At 33.0% G+C, this 21,477-nt stretch overlaps 1 protein-coding gene across 4 annotated transcripts in view; it reads right to left on the reverse strand.

Moving 5' to 3' along the window:
* IL1RAPL1 (interleukin 1 receptor accessory protein like 1) overlaps nt 1–21,477 on the reverse strand; it is a 1,478,533-nt gene that overhangs the window by 1,219,755 nt on the left and 237,301 nt on the right. For 3 of the 4 annotated variants that reach the window (XM_074300886.1, XM_074300887.1, XM_074300889.1), the window contains one exon: nt 8,549–8,655. In XM_074300886.1, the coding sequence (XP_074156987.1) occupies nt 8,549–8,630 (82 nt within the window). In that variant the 5' untranslated portion in view covers nt 8,631–8,655. Of the gene's footprint in view, nt 1–8,548; nt 8,656–21,477 lie in introns of those variants that run through there. The other variant, XM_074300888.1, reaches the window with a different exon arrangement.

Raw genomic sequence — 21,477 nt, forward strand, 5'->3', positions numbered from 1 at the left:
ATGTACATAAATCATTTTGGCATGTAATGAAAATATGATTTTCTCAGTTTTAACCAGTTCAATTTCATTTTCTTAACAGAGTAGCACTGCCTTATATTAAAAGAAAAAAATTATAAATACCAATAATATAGCATGAAAATATAAACTTAAATATCACCTTAAACAGTAACCGATGAGGTACATTTTGACCTTCTTTATTAGACAGCTAATAAGCTAAGTCTTTCATATTATAATTAATGACCTCTTATCTATATTCTCATTTAACCTTAGTAAAGATTTTATTTGAATAATACATTTGGCACATTTTAAAGAAATATTGTTCAGTAACAACATAAAATTCAGTTGTATTATCTCCATTAAAATCTTTTTCAGATCCAAATTTATTATACTATGTTCCTATAATAAGCCATTACTTATCAAATTCTATCACAACAAAAATGTCTATAGAGCATGGCATTTATTTATGAGGCAATCATTTAGTTCTTTTATGTTATCTTTCACATGTTTTATATCTTTAAAGTATATCTTCAACATAACAAATTATATTCAAGAAAGTTTTATATGGTTGTCTTTTAGACATTTGAATTATATTTCTAACTAACATGAAATCTGTCTGGAGTGGTAAAATAATATTTCCCTTCATCTATCTAATTAATATTTCTGAGTAATTTATAATCTTATTTCTATTTTTTCCTGTATTTCTTAATTGTATTATATATCAATTCCTCCTCATTTTATGTGGCACATTTATTTGAATGCCTCTAATTTACCTCTGTCTACCATGGTTATATTCTGAGGAATCTTCATCCAAACTTCAAAGATATCCATCAAAAACATATAATATAGAATCAGGAATTATCACTGAATAAAACTATATAAAAGAAATGTTGCTATTAAAACTGAAATGTGTGTAATTAATATGAAAATTATAATGTTGGCATTATCCTTCAAATCAGATGTTATTCCTTCTAAAAGAATATTGTATTTTTAAAAAAATTAAGTACTTTCTTTCCTTTTAAAAAAAATTTCCTACAGAAAAGGGCTGTAGTTCAGGTTAAAGCTTCCACCAGTCATCTTTTGTATTCAAATATCATATTCTCTTTACAGAGAGCTTTATAGTCTATATATCCATAGAAAATGAAAATGACACCCAATGAGAAGAAAAGCATCTTCCAACTATTGAGAACATATTCATTGCTATATTCTAGATTTATCTATTTCTAAGTCAAAGTTCTTAGGAAAGAGAAATCCTCTAGCAATTACAGTGAATACCTATGACTAATTAAAGAAATTGTTCCTCCACTCCATCACAACATGTTTACTTTTCCTTTTGGCCTCTTTCTAAATATGTATTTTTCTTCAGAAAAAAAAAAAAAGAATATTTACTAATTGCCTTTAAATCATCAATGAATGCATCAAAAGATGATGGAAGTTTCATCTGGCTACACACACACACTAACACATAAAAAAAAAAAAAAGATAAAGTATTCAAAAGTCATAATGATTACAAGGTAATGTAACTTGAAAATATACAGAACACAATCTCCATGGTTAGGGTAAACTGTAGCAAACAAGTAAATAATAATAATACATATACAAAAAAACAACAACAACCTTATAACACCTTAAGATCAAGGTCTCACCATTGAGCTTTCTCTAAATTTATAAAATGTCAAAAAAAAAAAAAAAAAAGTCTATTTGCATCTATCTTTTGTCACTGGAACATTGTATCATAGATTTAGATTAGCTCTAGCTCCTCTAGTCAAACACTATCATTTCAATGATAAAAATTTGTAGCTTAGACCCAGAGAAATGATATGATTTACTTGGTCATTTAGTTAATAAAAGTCAGGTATCTGACTCATGTCTTTTGCATACAAATTTAATACCTCCGAACCACTGTATGACTAGAAATTATTGTGTTGTTCACATTTTCCCTTAACATGATGCTTATAATCTTATTTTAATTTCCTTAGTCTCCATTAATTATAGAGATTAAAGGTTAGCAATAGACCAAAAGATGGGTAACAGAGTTAAAAGATGTTCGTAAAACACAGATTCTTATAATAATAGTGGCGCTGACCTCTGAATATGCATTTTCAAAAGCTCTATTGATATATTTTATTTTTACACAGTTATTTCCCCAACAATGGCTCCACATCATTAAATCTGATATTGTTTTGTCTAATTTTGTGCAACATTTTATACACACATACACACACATACACACACACAATTTCTTAAGCATTTATTATGTGACAGGCAGCATACAAAAGAAAAAGATACAAAATAGTTCTTGCCTTCAAAGAGTTTACATTCTAGTGGGAAGACAGTACATAAAAAAGAGCTTCAAAATATGTGTATGGGTGGAGATTTCTCATGGCAGTATAGATCTATAGATGTATAGAAAACAGCATGGAAACCTACATCTGAAAAAGATAAGATAAAAGGGAACCCATGGAAGAAAACCAGGAGGGGAGTATGAGAGGGAGAAGATAATAATCTCCAGAGTGTAGACAGTATAGTAAAGGGATGGCCAAGGAGTGATTTAGTGACCTTGTTTGGAGATAGATAAAGCCAAAGCTTATCTGTTGGTGTAGAAGAAGTGGGGTGAGAAGTGGGTTTCTCTAAGTGAGAACCTAGAAGGCAAATTTAAGATTGTACAATGTAGGATGATGATGTAGGAGGCTTGTTGAGGAGATGACCAGGAAAGAACATTTCACTATTTCTTCTCAGAATCTAAGATTAATCATTGTAATTAATCTGATTCCAGCTGTCATCTAGCATTATTTTATTTTTATCATTGTAGGTTTTTTTTATATTATTCTCTTGTTTTTTCTTACCTCCCTCTACATCATTTCATATGGGTTACTCACAAAACATGCATTTTTCAATCCTTCAAATAAAGTATTAAATACATGACTAGGACAAATATCTGTTCTAAAATCACTGAATGGGAGCACCTTGAGTAAGGATTCTTATATGCAGATACAATAGAAACTAGAAACTAGAATAGGCTCACTCACATGTTTGCTTAAAAGTCTAGTTAAGATACATGCATTTACTTTCTTTTCCATTCTTTACAAAGGTCAGGGACTATGATAGTGCAACATTGCATGTTCTATCATATTCATTTGATGCGTTTCTTGATTCTGCCAAAATATATATTTTTAGCATCTTTTTTTTTTTTCTAAAATAAATGGCTTTTAAAAATCCCTTGATGTTTTTGTTCAATCCATCACAATCAAAATTCTGGTAGCAGTCATCTTCCAGATATAATCCTAACTTTTCTCATCTGGTTAGTAAGTTAATGAAGGTATTAAAAGGATTGGGAACCCAGTGGAAATAGCATAAAATAAATGTACGTGTTAGTGTACAGACATTGAACCATCCATCCATGCTAGCTATCATTCCCTATCTCTTAGCTTTTGTAGTTTGAAAACTCTCTGAAAATGTTGTTTATAATCAATGTCTCTATTTCCTATCACTGTCCTTTTAACTCTCTACAATTTGGTTTCTGATATCATCTTTCAACTAAAAATCTTCATTTCAAAATTCCCAATCTTCTCTTAATTGCCAAATCTAATGGCTTCTTCTAAATCTATATCTTCCTTAACCTCTAAACAATCTTTGACAATATTGTTACTGCTATTACTCTTTTCTATACCCTCTTTTCTCCAGGTTTCTATGATACTGTTTTATCTTGGTTCTCTTTTTATTTCTCTGAACAATTCTTCTCAATCACCTTTGCTGGAACTTCATTTAAGGTACACTTGATAAGTATGGGTTTCTCCTGAGACTTTGTCCTGTACCTTCTCTTCTTTTTTTTTTTTTTTTTTTTTTTTTTTTCCCCTGAGGCTGGGGTTAAGTGACTTGCCCAGAGTCACACAGCTAGGAAGTGTTAAGTGTCTGAGAACAGATTTGAACTCGGGGCCTCCTGAATTCAAGGCTGGTGCTCCATCCACTGCACCACCTAGCTGCCCCCTATACCTTCTCTTCTTTCCAAGTTATTTTACTAGATAATCTCATTGGCTTTCATAGTTTCAGTTATCATTTATATGCTAATGATTCTCAAATCTACTCCATCAGCTGTAATGTCTCTTCTGACTTTCAGTTCTCCATCTTCAAATGCCTATGGGACATTTTGAATTGTTTATCCTACAGACATCTTAAACTCAATATGTTCAAAACTGAACTCATCATCTTCCCCTCCAAACCCTCCCCTTTTCTGAACTTCCCTACTATTATCTTGTATAACATCAACCCAGAACCATCTCTTAGACTCACAACTTGGGTTTCATCTTCAATTTCTCACTCTTTTCCAGGCCCCCATATTTTTTTTACATGTGTACTAAGCTGTTTTATAAATGCTTACTTATTGCTTGATTAAGTAAAGAACTGGGAAGAATATATTCAGAAATGAAGATGATAGAAAAAAATTATATCAGTATTTTTAAGAAGAAAATTTAAAATAATAAAAGACATTCTAAAGATATGTGCATCTATGATAATTTTAAAAATATAGTATTTACTAAATATGTATTTTCTTTATATATATTTCTATTAAAACATTCTACAAATAATAATTACTTTACTTTTCACAATTATGGGATCATCTTTGCCTTTTCTTATAAGTTCTCCTATAGAAATTAAAAGCCAAAGCTATAATTACCCTATGACAAAATCTGTTCAATAAAGAAAACTGTAAATATTTCCATGGATAATGACAAAGGTTTTATTTCTAAATCCATATACAACTCAAGAACAGTAACACCCATTGTAATTCTCAAATATTTCATAAACATATGGACTTAAAAGTCGATAAAGAGTTCTCGGAAACTTCATAGTTTTCTCCCCTTAATACCTCAATCAAGAAGACCATAAAAGCTATAACTGGTCTATTACATTTCTAATTTGTTTCTTAAATTAATAGCAACAGGGGAGTAATCCAATGTGACAAAAAGAAATGCATCCCCAACATGTGTACAGAGATCTCCTATTGTTTCAAATTAAAACTGTTAATGAATAACAAATATCTAATTCTTATTGTCTATGTAGTGACCATATGTTAAAAATCTAAAGCAAAATCTTTATTCTTCTATGAATATTATTATAAAAATAACAAATAAACTTTTAATTAGTACAAATTTACAAGTTACACTGCATCATAATTATTCTTTATTACTAAAAATATTCAAGATAAAGATTTCAATAATCGTAATGAAATAAAATACCATGATATTATTAACAGATATATAAAGACTAAAGACCATGAAGTTTTGACTTATGTTTCATTATTTTATCCTAAAATAAGTAGAAATATAAGGTTAGAACTCAAAAGACTGTACCAAACATTGGGATGGAATGTGAAATAGTCACTTTATAGCCTCCAGAATTTACAGACAAAACTATACAACAAAAAGAGTTGTTTTTGTCATTGTTGGTAATAGATGGTTAGTGGTAATATTTTCTTTATTTTGTTTATTTTCTCAAGACTCTGTGTGTGTGTGTGTGTGTGTGTACGTGTATGTGGTTTGCAAGTTAGATGTCACTAATTTTTGTAGGCTGGGCAAAGCAGAAAGATATATTAATAATAATATTAATAAAGATAAAATAATAATAATAATATTATTATTAAAGTTAGGATGCTGTCTTCTTTCCAAGAGCACTCTTCTTTCTCTTGATCTATAGAAATCAGAATGATTCTTTTTTATTCAACAACCCATCTACTTTTCTAAAGACAAGGAACTTAAGTAGGAGAAATGGATACAAAGTAGAGAAATCCACATTTTAAAAAGGGAACCATCAAATAATTAATTTAAAACTTAAATGCATCTTGATGAAACTGAGTCCCAGAGAGAATGCAGAGGGCTTTTACATGGGATCTCCATATCTAGATACTTTAAAGTACTTCAATATCTAGTACAAGTTCATTTTCTACTCAGGGGCATCAGTACAATATTAATGATATTAAAAGTATACCCTCTTAAACAGAAAAAAACATTATGACCTCTCAAACTTCTAATTTCCACAGAGATAATAACTTAAATGCTTGGAAATATTGGTTCAGTCCCAAACACAAACTGAAAGATATATAGAACAAGTTGTAATATATTCATATATGTTATCTGTAAGGGCCCTTTAAATAGGCTGCGCCACAGCGCATCATTGAGGCCCGGGAAGTAATTTCTGTGGATATTAGGACTGCCTTGTAGGTGGGATTCTGTCCATTTTGAGATAGCTTCGTAATGGGTGACTCTCTCGCTGGTTGGCTGTGTGTGTGACCCCACAGGCCCTATGTAAGCCCACTGCAGGCAGCAGTCGTTCTCTTTAACCTGGCACTCTTCACCCTGGCTCCCTAGCCTGGGTGGCCAAGCCGAGATGGATAGCCAAAAGAGGTAAAGGTTTTGGTAGTGAACACGTGGGTCTTCTGACCAGGTGTTCACTCGGGAACCAACAAGTCAGGGCATCAGTCAGGGCATTACGCGTGGCTGTTCTTGAGTGCGCTACTGGTTATTAAGCTATAGATTCAAGAGATTGTGGCCAAAGACCTTTGAAGGCCTCAGAGGAGGCGAGCCGGGTAGAGTTCACACTGCAAAGGACAGTGGTCAAAGGTACTCTGGTGGGTCTAGGACAGACTAGTAATTGTAACTGCCAGGAGAGCACGTTACAGTTATCTAATAGCTTTCATTTATCATATTGAAGGCAATTCCAATAGTCTTATGATGGAGGGAGGCATCCACATTCAGAGAGAAGTCTATGGGGACTGAATGTGGATCATAACATAATATTTTCACCTTTTTGTTGTTGTTTGCTTACTTGTTTTTGCCTTTCTCATTTTTTTTTCCTTTTGATATGCTTTTTCTTATGAAGCATGCTAAATGTGGAAATAAATATAGAATAATTGCACATATTTAACATATTGAATTACTTGCAGTCTAGAGAAGGAGGTAGATCTATCGATGAGAAATATATAACTAAAGTAAAATTCTTCATATTTTTAGTTGTAAGATCAAAGATTGAGAGTTGGAAGGAAAGATCTAAGTTATTAGTTCAATAATATTACTTTACAGATAACAAACTAAATTCAAGTTACCTGGAAAAAGTTACAAATGAAAGACACAGACTACTTAACCAGATGCAGGTTCTTCCAATCCAAATCCAAAACTCTTCCATTGCACTATGGTGTTCTTTAATAAGCTCTAACTATATGTTTTTCACTGTTGGCCTAAAATACCACACAAATCAATAACTTTGAAAGTCCCAAGTTGTTGTCAAAGAATGATAAGTTGCACCTGGAGACTTGTTTTCTATTAGAACATTTTTATTGAAAATTCTATTTCCTAATGTATGTCAACAGAAAACTAAATTGAAGCTCAGAAAATTAAGGAGAATTGAAACACTCTTCTTCATATACACCCAACAACCCTGTAAGATATACTAATCACATTGCTGTTTAGAATATATTATTTTCATTTTGATAAATTACTTGTGGGAAAAAATAACTTGAGATTCCTACCAATATAGATTAAATTAATACTACAAAAAGCTTTAGAAATTCCCTCATTACTTTTCAGGAGCCCAGTAATTTTCTAACAGTGTCGCTTCCAGTTAAAGAGCCACTCTTCACTCTACCCTACACGTCAAATTACAAATTTGAACATAATTATGTACAGTACTTCCAGGAAATATGAAAGGAAATAGAACCTTACAGCATCATATAACAGTTAATCAATCACCAGTTACTATTTAGCCCCTCATAATTTCTTAATTGAGAATGATTGTCTTCTTAGACATTTTTAAATCTAATATTGCTGATGTTTCTTTTTCTTCCCCAAAACCCAATGTATTAGTGTTTGGTCATTATATAATAATCAATCCATTCATTACTAAAGAAATATTTTCTTTAAATTTTAAAATTATATATTAGATGTCAAACCTTTTAATATATTCTTTTTATATTAATTTATGTGTAACTACTTATTAAATTGTTATTTCCAATGTTTGTTGTTAATAGCCCTAATTTTTATTCTAAGTTCTAATTCATATAAATTACCTGAAGACTAAGCTTTAAAAAAAATCTGTCCCATCAAGTACTGATATTTAAACTAAGAATCTTGAAAGTCAAATAGCTATTAATATTTTATATCCCAAGTAAAATTATATATAAATGCTTTTAAAAATAAATATTGTATACAAGAATCATTTTCAGAGATATAAAAACATTCCAAAACAAATATTATCTATAAGAGTATTCTCCTTTGTATTACTATATTCCAATGAAGCCACAATGCATTATGGTGATTTATCTTAATCTGAACTCTAAGTAGTTCATTCCATGCTTAAAAGAATTTTCCCTGAATTAGAGACAAACTTCAAAAGAGGGAATTTTAGTTTTTAATTTCACATTCTCAGAAAAAAAAATCTCATGTGCATGAGTATTACCACTGTCATCATCATGAACATTACTATTAACACCATCAGTATAAATATTACATGATTCCAAGGAATACTCCAAGTGTAGAGACGGTAATACAAACTGACTTACCTGAACCTCTTTTGGTCACAACCTTCAAGCTCTGAGTGAATGTGGCATATAAGAGAATCAAGTGTGGAATTGGAGCTTTCATTTTCCAACTCTTAAAAGGCTGTTTCCTAAAACAGAAACAAAAGAGATAGAAATTAAAGCAAAATGAATACTATTCTAAGACTTATTGTTGTGATTTTTGTAGAAATAAAGATCTGGTAATCAAATCCTCTAAAATCAAACAATATAAATGTCATCTGTCCCCCACCTCAACATCAAGCAGTGGTTCCTAAATTAATTCAGAAAAGAATAATTTTGAAATGAGTGAAGAATATTATTCAGTCTAACAAGAAAAAATGCATTAAAGGCTTATATTCACTTGAGGATAAGAACTTTCTGTTTCAGGGAGCACAACTCTATTTATACATGTTAGAGTCCCTTTAAAATCACCATTGAGATGGATTTTTTAAAAGAAAAATAGCAATATTGCCATTGATTTTAAAATATTTTACTCTGTAATAAAAGATGTTGCATTTACTATGATCCTTACTGGTTAAAGAGAAAAAAATAATAATAAAATCTGTGCCACCTATTACTTAGTTAATTCGGTACCTTCATATTTCAAAACTATAAAATTAAATGAGATAATATTTATAAAAATGGTTAGCACAATGCCTGGCAGTAGCTGGCGTTTATTACATAGTTATCTTAATCATCCCTCCATAAAAGACTGCTTTAAGAGTTAAATATGTAAAACAAAAAAAAAAAGGGGGGGGGCTGCTATCCCCATTGAAAGAAAAGTCCACTTTCTCTGTGATATTTGCAGACAGACATAGTATTGTCTTCTCATTTATAGTGCTCTCAGAGGGAAACTAAAGAACCCAGAGCCTACATTTTAGAAAGGGAAAAACACATCAGTTGTAATTAACTGAAATGGTCATTGTCATCCTCAGGGAATTAAAAAAAAAAAATGAAAAAGACTAGGTATAGTTCAAAGAAAGGGATTCTTTAAAAAGAACATAATAGAACAGTTCAAATGTATTGTGAACTCGACAGCATGTTTCCTTTTCAAGACATTTGAAAAAGAATATCAAATTTTCAATGACTATAATTATGCCTTTATTAAAGATGTAAATGCTGGAAAGACTAGTTTGACAGTCACTTTTTTTGTTTATTTGTTTTTTTTCTTCCTCCTGGAAACATAACACTTATTTGCTTCCAAGGTTTTAAGTTGTCAATTTATCTTCATACATGCTGTTCTAATATATTTGAGTTCATGGAGGAAAAAAACAGTTTCTTATTTACAAAGGGTCACTACCATCCTTACAATCTATTATTACCAAAATAATGTAAGGAGGTTAAAAAAATGAAAATCTAAGTCACTGAGACATAAGAATTTCTCTTAAGACAAAAACTTGCAAAGCTTTCCAATTTGAATTTTCTGCCTCAAAACTTTCAATACTTACATAATGAAACAAATGGAGGAAGTCTGGTTAGAGCATGAAATTTTATCAAGCACATACACCAAATTGTGCCACATTCTATTACAAACCTGAGTCATGCATTCCTAAGACCAAAATCCCATTTCTCAGCCACTGCACTAACTGTGACTGCAGGAAAGCCTGAAGTTGATATCTCCAGTCTTCAGTTTAGCAGCAAGAGTCAGCTCCTCTCTCAGTGTGAGTCTAATAAATGCTGCCCAGGAAGGTACAGGATCTAACTCTGCACAGCAAGATCCTCCAGCAAATACTCACTGTGAAAGTATCTTACCAAAATAATATTTTCATTTTCTTTCCAAAAGGATATGTTAGAGTCCAAGAATATTTTAAATATTTTTTAAAAATCAGAATAGTATTAAATTGGAAAAATTGAATAACCCATTCCTTTGAATGTTTTTAAAATAATAATAAAAAGGTTGAACATTTTTATTTTAAGGATTTAAAATCTTAGTCAACATAAATTAAGCCTCATATCACCCCTGTAAGGTAAAATTGCATCTTATTAAACACAAGGACAGATAAAATATAAATAACTATGAAAGACAGTGAGATAATTATTTCATGGTTTGAATTTTTATCCAAAATAGGAAAATCTTTATATCCCCATGTGCTATCATATTTTTGAGGCATACAAATATTATTAACCTAAAAGTGTTAGCAATTTATGGATAGCAAAAGGAAAAGGCCAGTTGATAAAAGTCAAAAGTAGAACTCTACCTCTTAATGTAATATTCCTTTTGGTACTTTTTTAATCACTCTGAGTTATTTATGTATAATAAACAATAACTTAAAATTCTGTAAGAAATTATAGTCAAATGAATAGAGAACATAGATGGAAAATGTTACTGTGTTACTTTGACTTTGGGGAAATTCTACCACTTTTTATCCCAGTTTCTTAATCTGCAAACTGGGAATATCACTATCTCTACTTGCCTTCAGGAATGTACTGAATATAAATCAGATGCATATGAAGACTTCTCGCATGCTTAGAAAAGGAAAAAAAAAAAATCCAATGTAGTATCACACTGATTTCTAAAATCTGGATGTTTTGAAGTTGCTGTCAGTAGCATTTTGTAAGTGAATGCCTATCACTTACAGGTATAAAGAAAAGAAAGAAAAATTCACTTTTATTAAGGACCTGGCACTTTGCTAAGTAATTTAAAGATTATCTCATTTAATTTTCACAATACTCCTGAATAGGAAGTGCTATTATTCCTTATCTCCCAGATGAAGAAATAGACTAATCCAGGGTTACATAGGTGGGTAATGTCTGAGACTGGATTTCAAGTCTTCCTGCCCAAACACATATTATTGACAAAATCCCATCTCACACTTTATGGATCCCCATACTCCAAATGCATATCTATGGAATTATCAGAGACTTGAATATGCTAGAAATTGAATAGTTACTTAGAACTAATCTGAAAATTGTTTCATCCAGAAGGTGAATGAATCAGAAGGTTCAGTTTAAAGTTCAGACAAGATAAAGGGTTTTGTTTTTGGTTAGTCTTGTCTAATTTTTCCTGACCCCCTTTGAGGTTTTCTTAGCAAAGATACTGGCTGAATGGTTTTTCATTTCCTTCTCTGGCTCACTTGACAGATGAGGAAACTAAAGAAATAAGTATATCCCAGGATCACTTAGCCAGCAAGTATCTGAGGCCAAATTCTGACTCCAGGCCCAGCCCTCAATACATTATTCCATCTAGCTGCCAAGTAGTGTAATCTAGCAGAGATAAAATGTGAGAGCATGGAGGTAGGCTATATCATTCTTTGTAGAATACTTTATAGAAATATAAAGGAGGAATAAAGATTCATAGATAAAGAGCTGAAAAGGACCTGAAAGGTCTTGAATCCATTCTTTTCATTTCATAGATGACAGAAGTTAAATGACTTGTCCAAGATGGCAGAGCAAGTCCCAAAGCATATTCTGCCTTTTAATTTAATTTATTCAACGAGTATTTATTCAATTTCTAGTCAATTTTCAATACAAAATAATCCCTGTCCTCAAGGAACGGACATGCTGTGGGGGGAAAGAACCTATATAAATAACTAAATAACAACGTAGAGACAAAACCATGCAAATTATTTTCTAGGGTAGGGAGCAGAACCCTAGTAATTAGTTTAAGAAAGGTTTCCTTTAGGGTGTGGAGAACATCAGGCCTCCCACCCATATGAATTCATTTGGCTTGGCCCTACCAAGCCAACTACAGTTATAGCCATCATTTTAGGGGTGAATTAATTAAATGTTTGCCCAAACATAGGAAGCTAATTTAAGTTGATAATTTTGTGACTTGTGAATGATGTTACAAATATCCAAATGGCCTTTGGCAGAGAAAAGGTTCCCCCACCTTTGCTTTAGTAAGTATTGCTCAGGCTGTATTTTTAAAGGATACTATGGATTTGAAGAGACAGACAAGTTAAAGAAATGAATTCTAGGCTTAATTGACAACTTGTTCAAAGGCACAGACATTAGAAATTATTGTGTAGAGGGAGAAGTAAATAAGCCAATTTGGAAAAAAAAAAAAAAGAAAAGAAAAAAAGAAACAACCCCCCTCCCTGACAAAATTAACTAATATGAAGTAATTCTTGATGTGTGGGTAGAGCCAGATCTTTTAGGATTTTAGAAGTAAAGCAGGGATCAAATGCTGGAGGCAAGAGAGAGTTAATGGAATAATAGAGAGATATGACTGGATCTGTGCTTTAAGTATATCAATATGGTTGCAGATGAATTAGAAAGAGGAAATAAAGAAGATTTGGAGACCAAAGTACACAGTATAGAGAAGGTAACTTAAAAAGCAGGTGATGGAAGACATATTGCAGAAGTTCAGTCAAAGTTTCATAATATCATATGAAAAGTGAAGAAAAGTAAACATTTCAGGATGACTCTAAGATTGTGAACTTTGATAAATAAAATGGTGGCACTCTTAACATATAAAGGAAATTTGGGACTAAGGGAGAGTTTTGGGGAAAGCATAATAAATTTCACTTGAAATATTTTTCATTTGAGATAACTAAGTGACTTCTGGAAAATCTGAATGGAACAGTGGATAGAGCACCAGACCTAAAAGTCAGGAATATTTATCTTAATGAGTTCAAATCTGGCCTCAGACAGTTACTAGCTGTGTAACTCTGGGCAAGTCATTCAATCCATTTACCCTCAGTTCTGGATTTAAAAAATGATTTGGAGTTGGAAATGGAAAACCACTCTAGTATATTTGCCAAGAAAACCCCAAATGGTGTCACTAAGAGTGCGACAGGACTGAAATGACAACAACATGGAATTCTAATTAGAAGTTTCCTAATTTCTAATTAGGAATTTATGGTATAGGACTAGAGCTCAAGAACAAGACTAGGGCTAAACATACCAATTTGGGAATTGTCTGAATTAGAGATGATAATTAAGATCATAGATACTGATAAGATCATTCAGAGAAAGAGCAGAAAAGGACTGGAAAAAGGTTCTGTACAGACTTCTGAAGTATGTTCATGCATAAGAAATGGGTTCAGGCTTCCTAAACTCTGTGAGAAAGAGTAAATATATTTTTTTCCCCTAAGGATACAGCAAGTTATTTACTGGCAATTAATCAAATATTTATTTCAGAACTTTGTTTAACATATAAATATCACATTAGCATTATACAATCATAGTGATTTAATGTCTGCAAGATACACTTAGAACATAATTAAAACAATAGGGTGTTATATACTAAGTAGTTATAACAGATAGATACATATATACATATAGTTTTTCATATATGACTATATTTAGGAAGCTTGCATATACAAATCATAAACAAAAAATCAGCACCTGTCCAAGATAATTTTTTTATGAAGTATTTCCTTGGTAACTCCCTCCATGATATTTATGAATTCAAATTCTCACATAGTTTCAAATTCTATCTCTGATACTTTGTACCTGTGTAAGTTAAAGCAAAACATAAAACCTACCTGGACCTCATTCTCCATCTGCATAATAAGGAGTTCTAATTATCTTGCCTTTGAGATCCCTTCCTAAGCCAGATCTATGAATTATCCTCCTTTTCAACCTCTTACTCAGATATAGCCCAGAAAGTAGGGTAAGGCACTGAAGTTACTACCTAGTATGGATCTGTCCATGACCTCATAACATGTAATCATTTACTTACACAGAGATTGTTGTTTCTCCTTCATTCTCAAAGAGTAGCAATCATTTACTAAGTGGTCAGTTTTGTCTCTGCCCAAGGTGCTTGGCAACTTAGTATACAAGAGTCCTCAAAATACAACACAGCCACATGCTACCTGGAATCTTCAGATTTCCAGAACTGAATTACCCTGCCAAAATGTTGTCCCAGGTGATTCTTCACAACACCCCAAAACAATCAACTCTTCAACTTTATGCAAAAAAAATGGAGTACTTAACAGATATCAGTCCAAAGTTCTGTCTGTTTTTCTCTTTTTCTTTATCAGTTTCTTTCTGAATCTCTCTCCTTTCATCTCACACCTATGAAAATGTCTTTGCCTTTGTCTCTGAGTATTCTGATATCCTGTTCCTTTCTCTTCCCAATCATCTATTATATGCCCCACTGATTCAGAGCTTTGTCCCAACTATTTGTCATATTTTCCTCTTAAAGGGCAGATACTGGTATTTTTGGTATTACTAGATGTCATTTCTTCCTCTTAGATATTAGCTTCTTGCCATTTCATACTCTTGAAAAACTGAGATCCCTTAAGATTTATATATATATATATATATATACAAAGACAGCCAAAATGATGAAATTTCAGGTACCTCAATTGCTGAATAAGACATTTTTTGCACTGGGGAATCTGTCACAAATTTCTCAAATCTAATCATAGCCTGACTATAGTCATATATATTACAACATGCTATGTTATTACAATATTCTTTTGATAACTCTGTTACCTTGGGAAAGTCACCCCATTTCTCCAATCTAAGTCTCAATTTCCTCATCTATAAAATAAGGGTTCTGATCTAGATTTCTAAAAACTTTTCTTTCCTAATAATTTATACTTGCTTAATATTATTATATCATATTTTCTCAGACTTTGAAAGCATGGCATTCCTAAATTTATTCTTGAAAACAACTATTTTTCTTTTAATCAATGAGCATTCATTAACTGTCCATTTTTGCCTAACAAAAATATATTTTTTTTCTGAGTACACAATTTACATAATGTGATGCATGTTAAATTTGTGGTATAGATTCCCTATGGAGAGGTTAAACTAAATGCCATATAAGCTCAACAACTAAAAAAAAAAACAATTTAAATAAAATTCCCCAAAATCATAGAGTTCAGAGTTAATCATGGAGAAAATTGCTTCTTACATTATAAACCTTTAAACTGTTGGGTTGGAGAAAATTAGTATAATTTTCCTTAATAGATCAATCAGCCAATCACATAGAAGCCACCTGGGCTACTCTGACTTTGAAGATGTTTTAAATGCTTAGGGGTCAAACTGCTTCAGCAACTTTCCCAGAACTTAGAAGACATACTATAGATCTCTTATTATCAGGAAACAATAAACACCCTAAATACTGAAATTAATTTGTTTCCTTATATCAAAGACAATTTTCCAAAATGTTATCACTAAACTTATTTTTGATGTACTTATATTATTTGATTACTTATGCCTTGTTATGTGTCATATTTTATTTCTTGCACCAAATGTTACCAATGTGACAATCAGTATTTGATTAAATAACAGGGAATAATCCAGATGATGGGCTAAGACAAAAAGAAATGTGAGGGTCCTTGCAATCAAGAATTTTACAATCCACGAGGGAACATTATGTACACAAACAAGTTAATATTAAATGTATAAAAACATTTTAAATAATTGAGAGTTCACTGGAAGTTGGAAGTTAAGAAAAGGCCTGACATGGGAGGGCACAGTTGAGCTAAGGTTAGAAAAGAGCTAGTGGATAAAATAAGTATTTTCAAAACCTTCAAAATGAAATTATATTAACTTGGATGATTCAGGTTTTCTTAAGCCTATATTTTGTTTGATGTCATGGGGTTTTAATCAGAAACCAAGTGAACACCCATAAAGGCAACCAAGGCAACCAAATAAGATAGGACAAAGAAATTTTTTTTGGGGGGGAGAAACAATTTCAATACAATTATTTTAAAACAGCAGTTGAATGTGAAGGTTCCTAAGAAGACTAGTTTGTAGACAATTTACTCAATTTCAGCAAGCCAAAGAACCTGCTGAGCCTAAAAAGATAGTACCAAGGGAGAAAACAGAAACAGCCAGTTAAGAAGGAAAAAAAAAAATCTTATTCAACAATCACTAAGCATGAGATGTGCTCCTACTTTGTTAAGTATTTTTCCTATGGGACCAGACAGATCATGTCAAAGAATTTGGGTCAATCAGGAATCAGGAAGATGCAAGTTAGAATTCTGCCACATACATTTAGTATCTTTAATTCTTAGCAAGTCATTTCTTCACAGTTTGTTTCCTCACCTGTAAAACAGGAATAAGTGTACATATCTAATAAAGTGTTATGAAGATCAAATGAGAATTCATCTGTAAAGTGCTATGAAAGCATTTAAGTAACATAAATTTTACTCCCCCTCTTCCTCCTTCTACTTCATTACTCCTCCTCCTCCTCTTATTACTACTACTACTACTACTTCTACTACTCCTTTTTTTGGAGGGGAGATTACTAGTTCATTTTAAGGGTTGATGCAGTCAATAGTTAGCCCTTACTAGTTCATTTTAAGGGTTGATGCAGTCAATAGTTAGCCCCTAGCTTTCTCCCATCCTCTAGTTCCTACAAAGAGTACAAGATCTATGCTCATTCAAAGACTTCCTAAATAGAAACCTAATCTGAACTCACTCAGTTACACTGAGAGCAGTTTTAAGATTAAGAATAGCAGGAACCACCAAAGCACAGATGGGGATGAAGTCTGTGCCTAGAGAAGTAAAACCACTCTAGAGAATAATGCCAGGGAGAGTCAGCTGACTGGATACACAGTACCTCTGGTGGCCAGGTGCTAATGAAGCTGTTTTTTTTTTTTTTTTTTAATATCTGGATCAAAGCTCCCCCCAAAATAAAATTCATGTCAGATTCTGCATTACCAATTTATAGCAAATACTCTATTAGAACCTTGTGAACCTCTAGTACCAGATAATATTGGTACAAATAGAAAGAAATAATGAAACAATGCAGATTAGTTAATATTTATAGATCTGTACTAGAGTGCATAGTCACAACAGAAAGTATAATCACTAATAGAATCATATTTCAGCACAATGGATCTAATTATAGGGCACTGGTTCCAGAATCTGTGGATCTAAAATATCATCATTGATGCTTCCTATCTATATGACTTCAGACAAATCACAACTTCCTTAAGTGAAGGATTTAGAGTAGATACCTTGTAATGTATCACTGTCAAAATTTTCTACCTCTTGCCCTGGGAACAGTAATCAAATTATTCTTACCAATGCTTTCTAGAATTTAGCACATAATAGGTACTTACAATTTTCCCCACCCATCCACTTATTCATTTACCCATTGATTCATTAAAATTCTATATCTATAATCCTATGACCCTATGGGTATCAAAGTTGGAAGAAATATTAGAGACCCATTGTTACTGTTAAGAGATCACTAAACTTTTTTTTTTGAGTTGCCACATTTTCCAGAAACACTAGAACCCCAGCCCCACTATTTGTTGTTTATAGCCCAAATTGGACTCCTTGTGTGTCTGGGAGTCAAAAAAGTTACCAGTCAGTCTGTAGTAGGCCAAGAAACTGCTTGTACATCCTGGGAACCTTGTAGATAAGCATCTTCCTGGTCTAGTAGTACTCAAGGGAAAAGAAAACAGCTTTGACATAGCCTTGCTATTCTTCTTTGAGAGGGGTTTTGTCCTTTTCCTGACTTTAATTAACCTTGTTCCCCACTCTATGTCATGCCCCTTTAGGTGGAGATTTCTGTTTTCTCCTCCATTCTGTGTTATAATACTTCATGTATTGTGAACTCTTTGGGTTTCACATGAACATTGATTTCTCTTGTAATAGATCTCATTTTCACATAAATTGTGATTGCCTGTTGACTATCTAGTTCAGTGGTTTTCAAAGGATGATCTGGGGATTCATAAGAATATCTAGAACCATTGAAAGAGATCAGCAAAGTATCATCATAATATTAAGGTATTTTAATTTCTATTGTGGTAAATATCAATAAATATAACCAATATAATAAAAACACTTTAAAGGGTCTTGAATAACTTTTTAGTGGTCCTGTAATTAAAAAAAAAAATATTGTGAGGAACTAATCTATTCCAATCATTTTCATCATTTCAACAGAGGAAGAAAATAAAATCCAAGAGAGACAAAAAGACCAAGATAGCAGTTCATTGTAGAACAGAGATTAGGAATAGGGGTCTCCTGGCTCCGGTTTAGTGTTTTTCTTTATTATGCTGTATCTCTAGGAAGAGAGGTCAGGAGGCTTGAATTCTGGTTCTCTTTCTGCCTCTGACTAACTTGCCATTGGTCACGAGGCAACAAAGAATCAAAAAGTTTGAGAATATAAAGTAAATCAAAATTTTAATGCAGTTTTAAGCTATTTAAATTTAAAATAGCAATGGCAAATCAATCACAGGATTGAGACTAGAACTAAAGTCTCTTGATTTAGTTGTACAGAAAGTGGGATAGTGAAGAGAGTTTTGAAAAGGGACTCAGGAAATTCCTAGTTCTAATCTAATAAGCTATCTATATTTAAGACTGCACTAAGATTTTGAGTTTACTCTTTATTTCATAAGGAAGGGACCTTTGAGATTTCAAGTCCAATCAAGACATTTTACATTTAAAGGAAATGAAACCCCAAAGATAAAGTAATTCCCCAAACATACCACTGTTAGTAAATGAAAGAGCTGAGATTTGAACTTCATATATCTGGCATAGTGGCTAGAATGCTGGGCCTAGCGTCAGGTCTTTTCCTGATTCAAATCCATGTTCAGGCATCTCCTATTTTTGTGATCCTTGGCAAATCACTTAAATTAGTTTGCCTCAGTTCATCATCTGAAATGAGCTCAAGAAGGAAATGGCAAAGCATTTCAGTTTCTTTGCCAAGCCAACAACAGAAAAGGCCATAAAAAGTTGGGCATGACTGAAAACAACTAAAACAACAATTTTATTACTTAGAGTAGCTTTTTCCCACAGTAACACTTTCTCTCCATTTTGATTTCTTTGAATGAATAACAAACTAAAAAAAGACTTGTGACTAGGTTCTTCCTTTTAATGACTATGACTCTGATTTCGAAACTGGTGGAAAAATGGAGTAATGAACATTAATTAAATTGATGAATTATTTGATTATAGGAGATATCCCAAATGAAAAGCATCCTATTTAGTAAAGGAAAAGAACTAGGAAAACAAAGACAATGCTAGGCTTACATCTATCACTTTCCAGGTCCATCTTCCTTTCCTTGCCCTCTTTTATATTCATCATAGCCTTCATTGTAATTCAACTGTGAAGAGGCTAGCTAAAGAAAGTTTCCTGATTCTGAAGTCAGTAAATTGGATAAGGCAAGTGACAATGCCAGTGACGAAAACAAAATATTCAATCATCTTCTCCCGCAGGCTTAAACATAAGCCTGGCAAGAATGGATCTGCACACTTTGTGAAAGTTTCCAACAAATATCTGCCTCTTGACTAAAGCTGACCTACATTCATTTGTTCTGATTTTGAACTTTCACCTATATGAAAAATAATGCAACTGCCAAGAGAGGTGGGACTCCATTAAATAAGATTCAGCATTTGATGGCTACTTCATAGGTTTCATAGTTTAAAATTTTATCCTGTGGAAATTTGAAGCTCTATAGCCAAAGTAATGATATTGGGGAGGATGGGAAAGAAGAATGAATAAGGCATGATAGTTTAACATCCTTCTTAAGAGGTCAAGATCACAAGTTCAATCCATATACAATGAAACATTGAATATGGCATGCATAAAATAATCCTCCTTGATTCTCATTGCTCTGAAGGCCTCACATGCTCAGCACTTGGGCACTCTGTGAATGATGAAACCCCTTAATGTTTCCCACCCCATATGTATATATAGGTCAGCCCTGTGGGTGCTTGTGGACTTTGAGATGAAGAGACAAACCCCTTATTGGCCACTGATCAGGAAGAAACAATAACTCAGTGTCTCTTTTAAAAAGGGAGTGATACTTTCCCTAGCATTTCCTTGGACTCTGTGTTACAAATACCCCTCCTGTGGTCCTATGAGGGAGGGAGGAAAGATAGCCCTACCTCCATACCAGAAGAAATGATGAATTATAAAGTTGTTAGAAGTTAAAGACCATGTTCTTGCTTTTGTTTGTTCTTTATTTTTGAAGAGGACCATGATATCAATCAGGGAGGTGATGTTGTGTCAGTCAAGTAAAGTGTATTTAGGTGAGGGAGGGCTAGACAGGGTTGTCTGCCTCATTTTCCCCTCCAGAGCCATCTGGGTCCAGTGGCAAGATAGAGATTAGGATGACTGGGGATGGCCTGTCTAAAAATAGAAGATTCAAGGTTTGAGACTTTCTCCTTGTAATATTTATTCTTCTCTGTTCTTAAGTGAATGAATGCCAATCCTTAGATGAATGTAAACAGGCTTAGAAGTCACTTCATAAGTTTAAAAATTTTAGTGGTTCTCAATCCTTTGACAGTATTTAACTGGTCAGAAGGTAAGAAATCTTTGGCACTTTCTCTAGCATTCTTGGAGCAGATGATCACAGACAAGAGGATAAGCCTGAATGCTTGCATGGATTGCCAGAAGATATCTACTGTGGGAAGGAAAGCTCAGAGTTTAATAGAAGCAAAAAAATCCCATTCAGCAAGTTTGCAAAATGTCTCATGTTTCATCGACACTAAAGTATCAACCTCCTAGTATCAACAAAAGCTATTACAACCACTTGTTAAAAGCTGTTTCTGTTGGAATACATGGGAGCCACCTGACAGTGGTTGCTGGAGATCCAACCCAGACCTGCAGAATGGATTTCCTCTTGTGAGAGGATGACTGAGAAGCCATTGCATTGTCTGACTTGTCTCCTTTTCCCTCTCCCTCCAATTTATCTCATTCCCAGTCTGCAACACCTGTGTCAGCAAAGGCTGCCCTACAACTCCTTCAGCTTTATGATTCAAAGCTGTGGAGACTCTCAGAGAATTGACCTGTCCTTTAACAGTTTCTGTCAGATATGTGCTTGTGTTTTATGCTTAACATTGTTTTCATGAATGGGAAATAAATACCTGGCCCATACTTTGAATTTCTTTCCACTGATGTTTTGGAAAGAACTTAGTTAGACATGGTCCAAAACTCTAAGCCATAGTGCTCAGTGCACTGGGGTAGAAGTTAAAGGAGCCATACAGTATGACTTTTTACATGTTTGAGTCTGGAGCAGAATGTCCTTCAATGGAAAGAAATTGTGCTTATTAATGCCCCAGCCCCTTGAGTC

This window comes from Sminthopsis crassicaudata, chromosome 3 (genome assembly GCF_048593235.1).
Source record: "Sminthopsis crassicaudata isolate SCR6 chromosome 3, ASM4859323v1, whole genome shotgun sequence".
NCBI classification, from domain to species: Eukaryota; Metazoa; Chordata; class Mammalia; order Dasyuromorphia; family Dasyuridae; genus Sminthopsis; species Sminthopsis crassicaudata.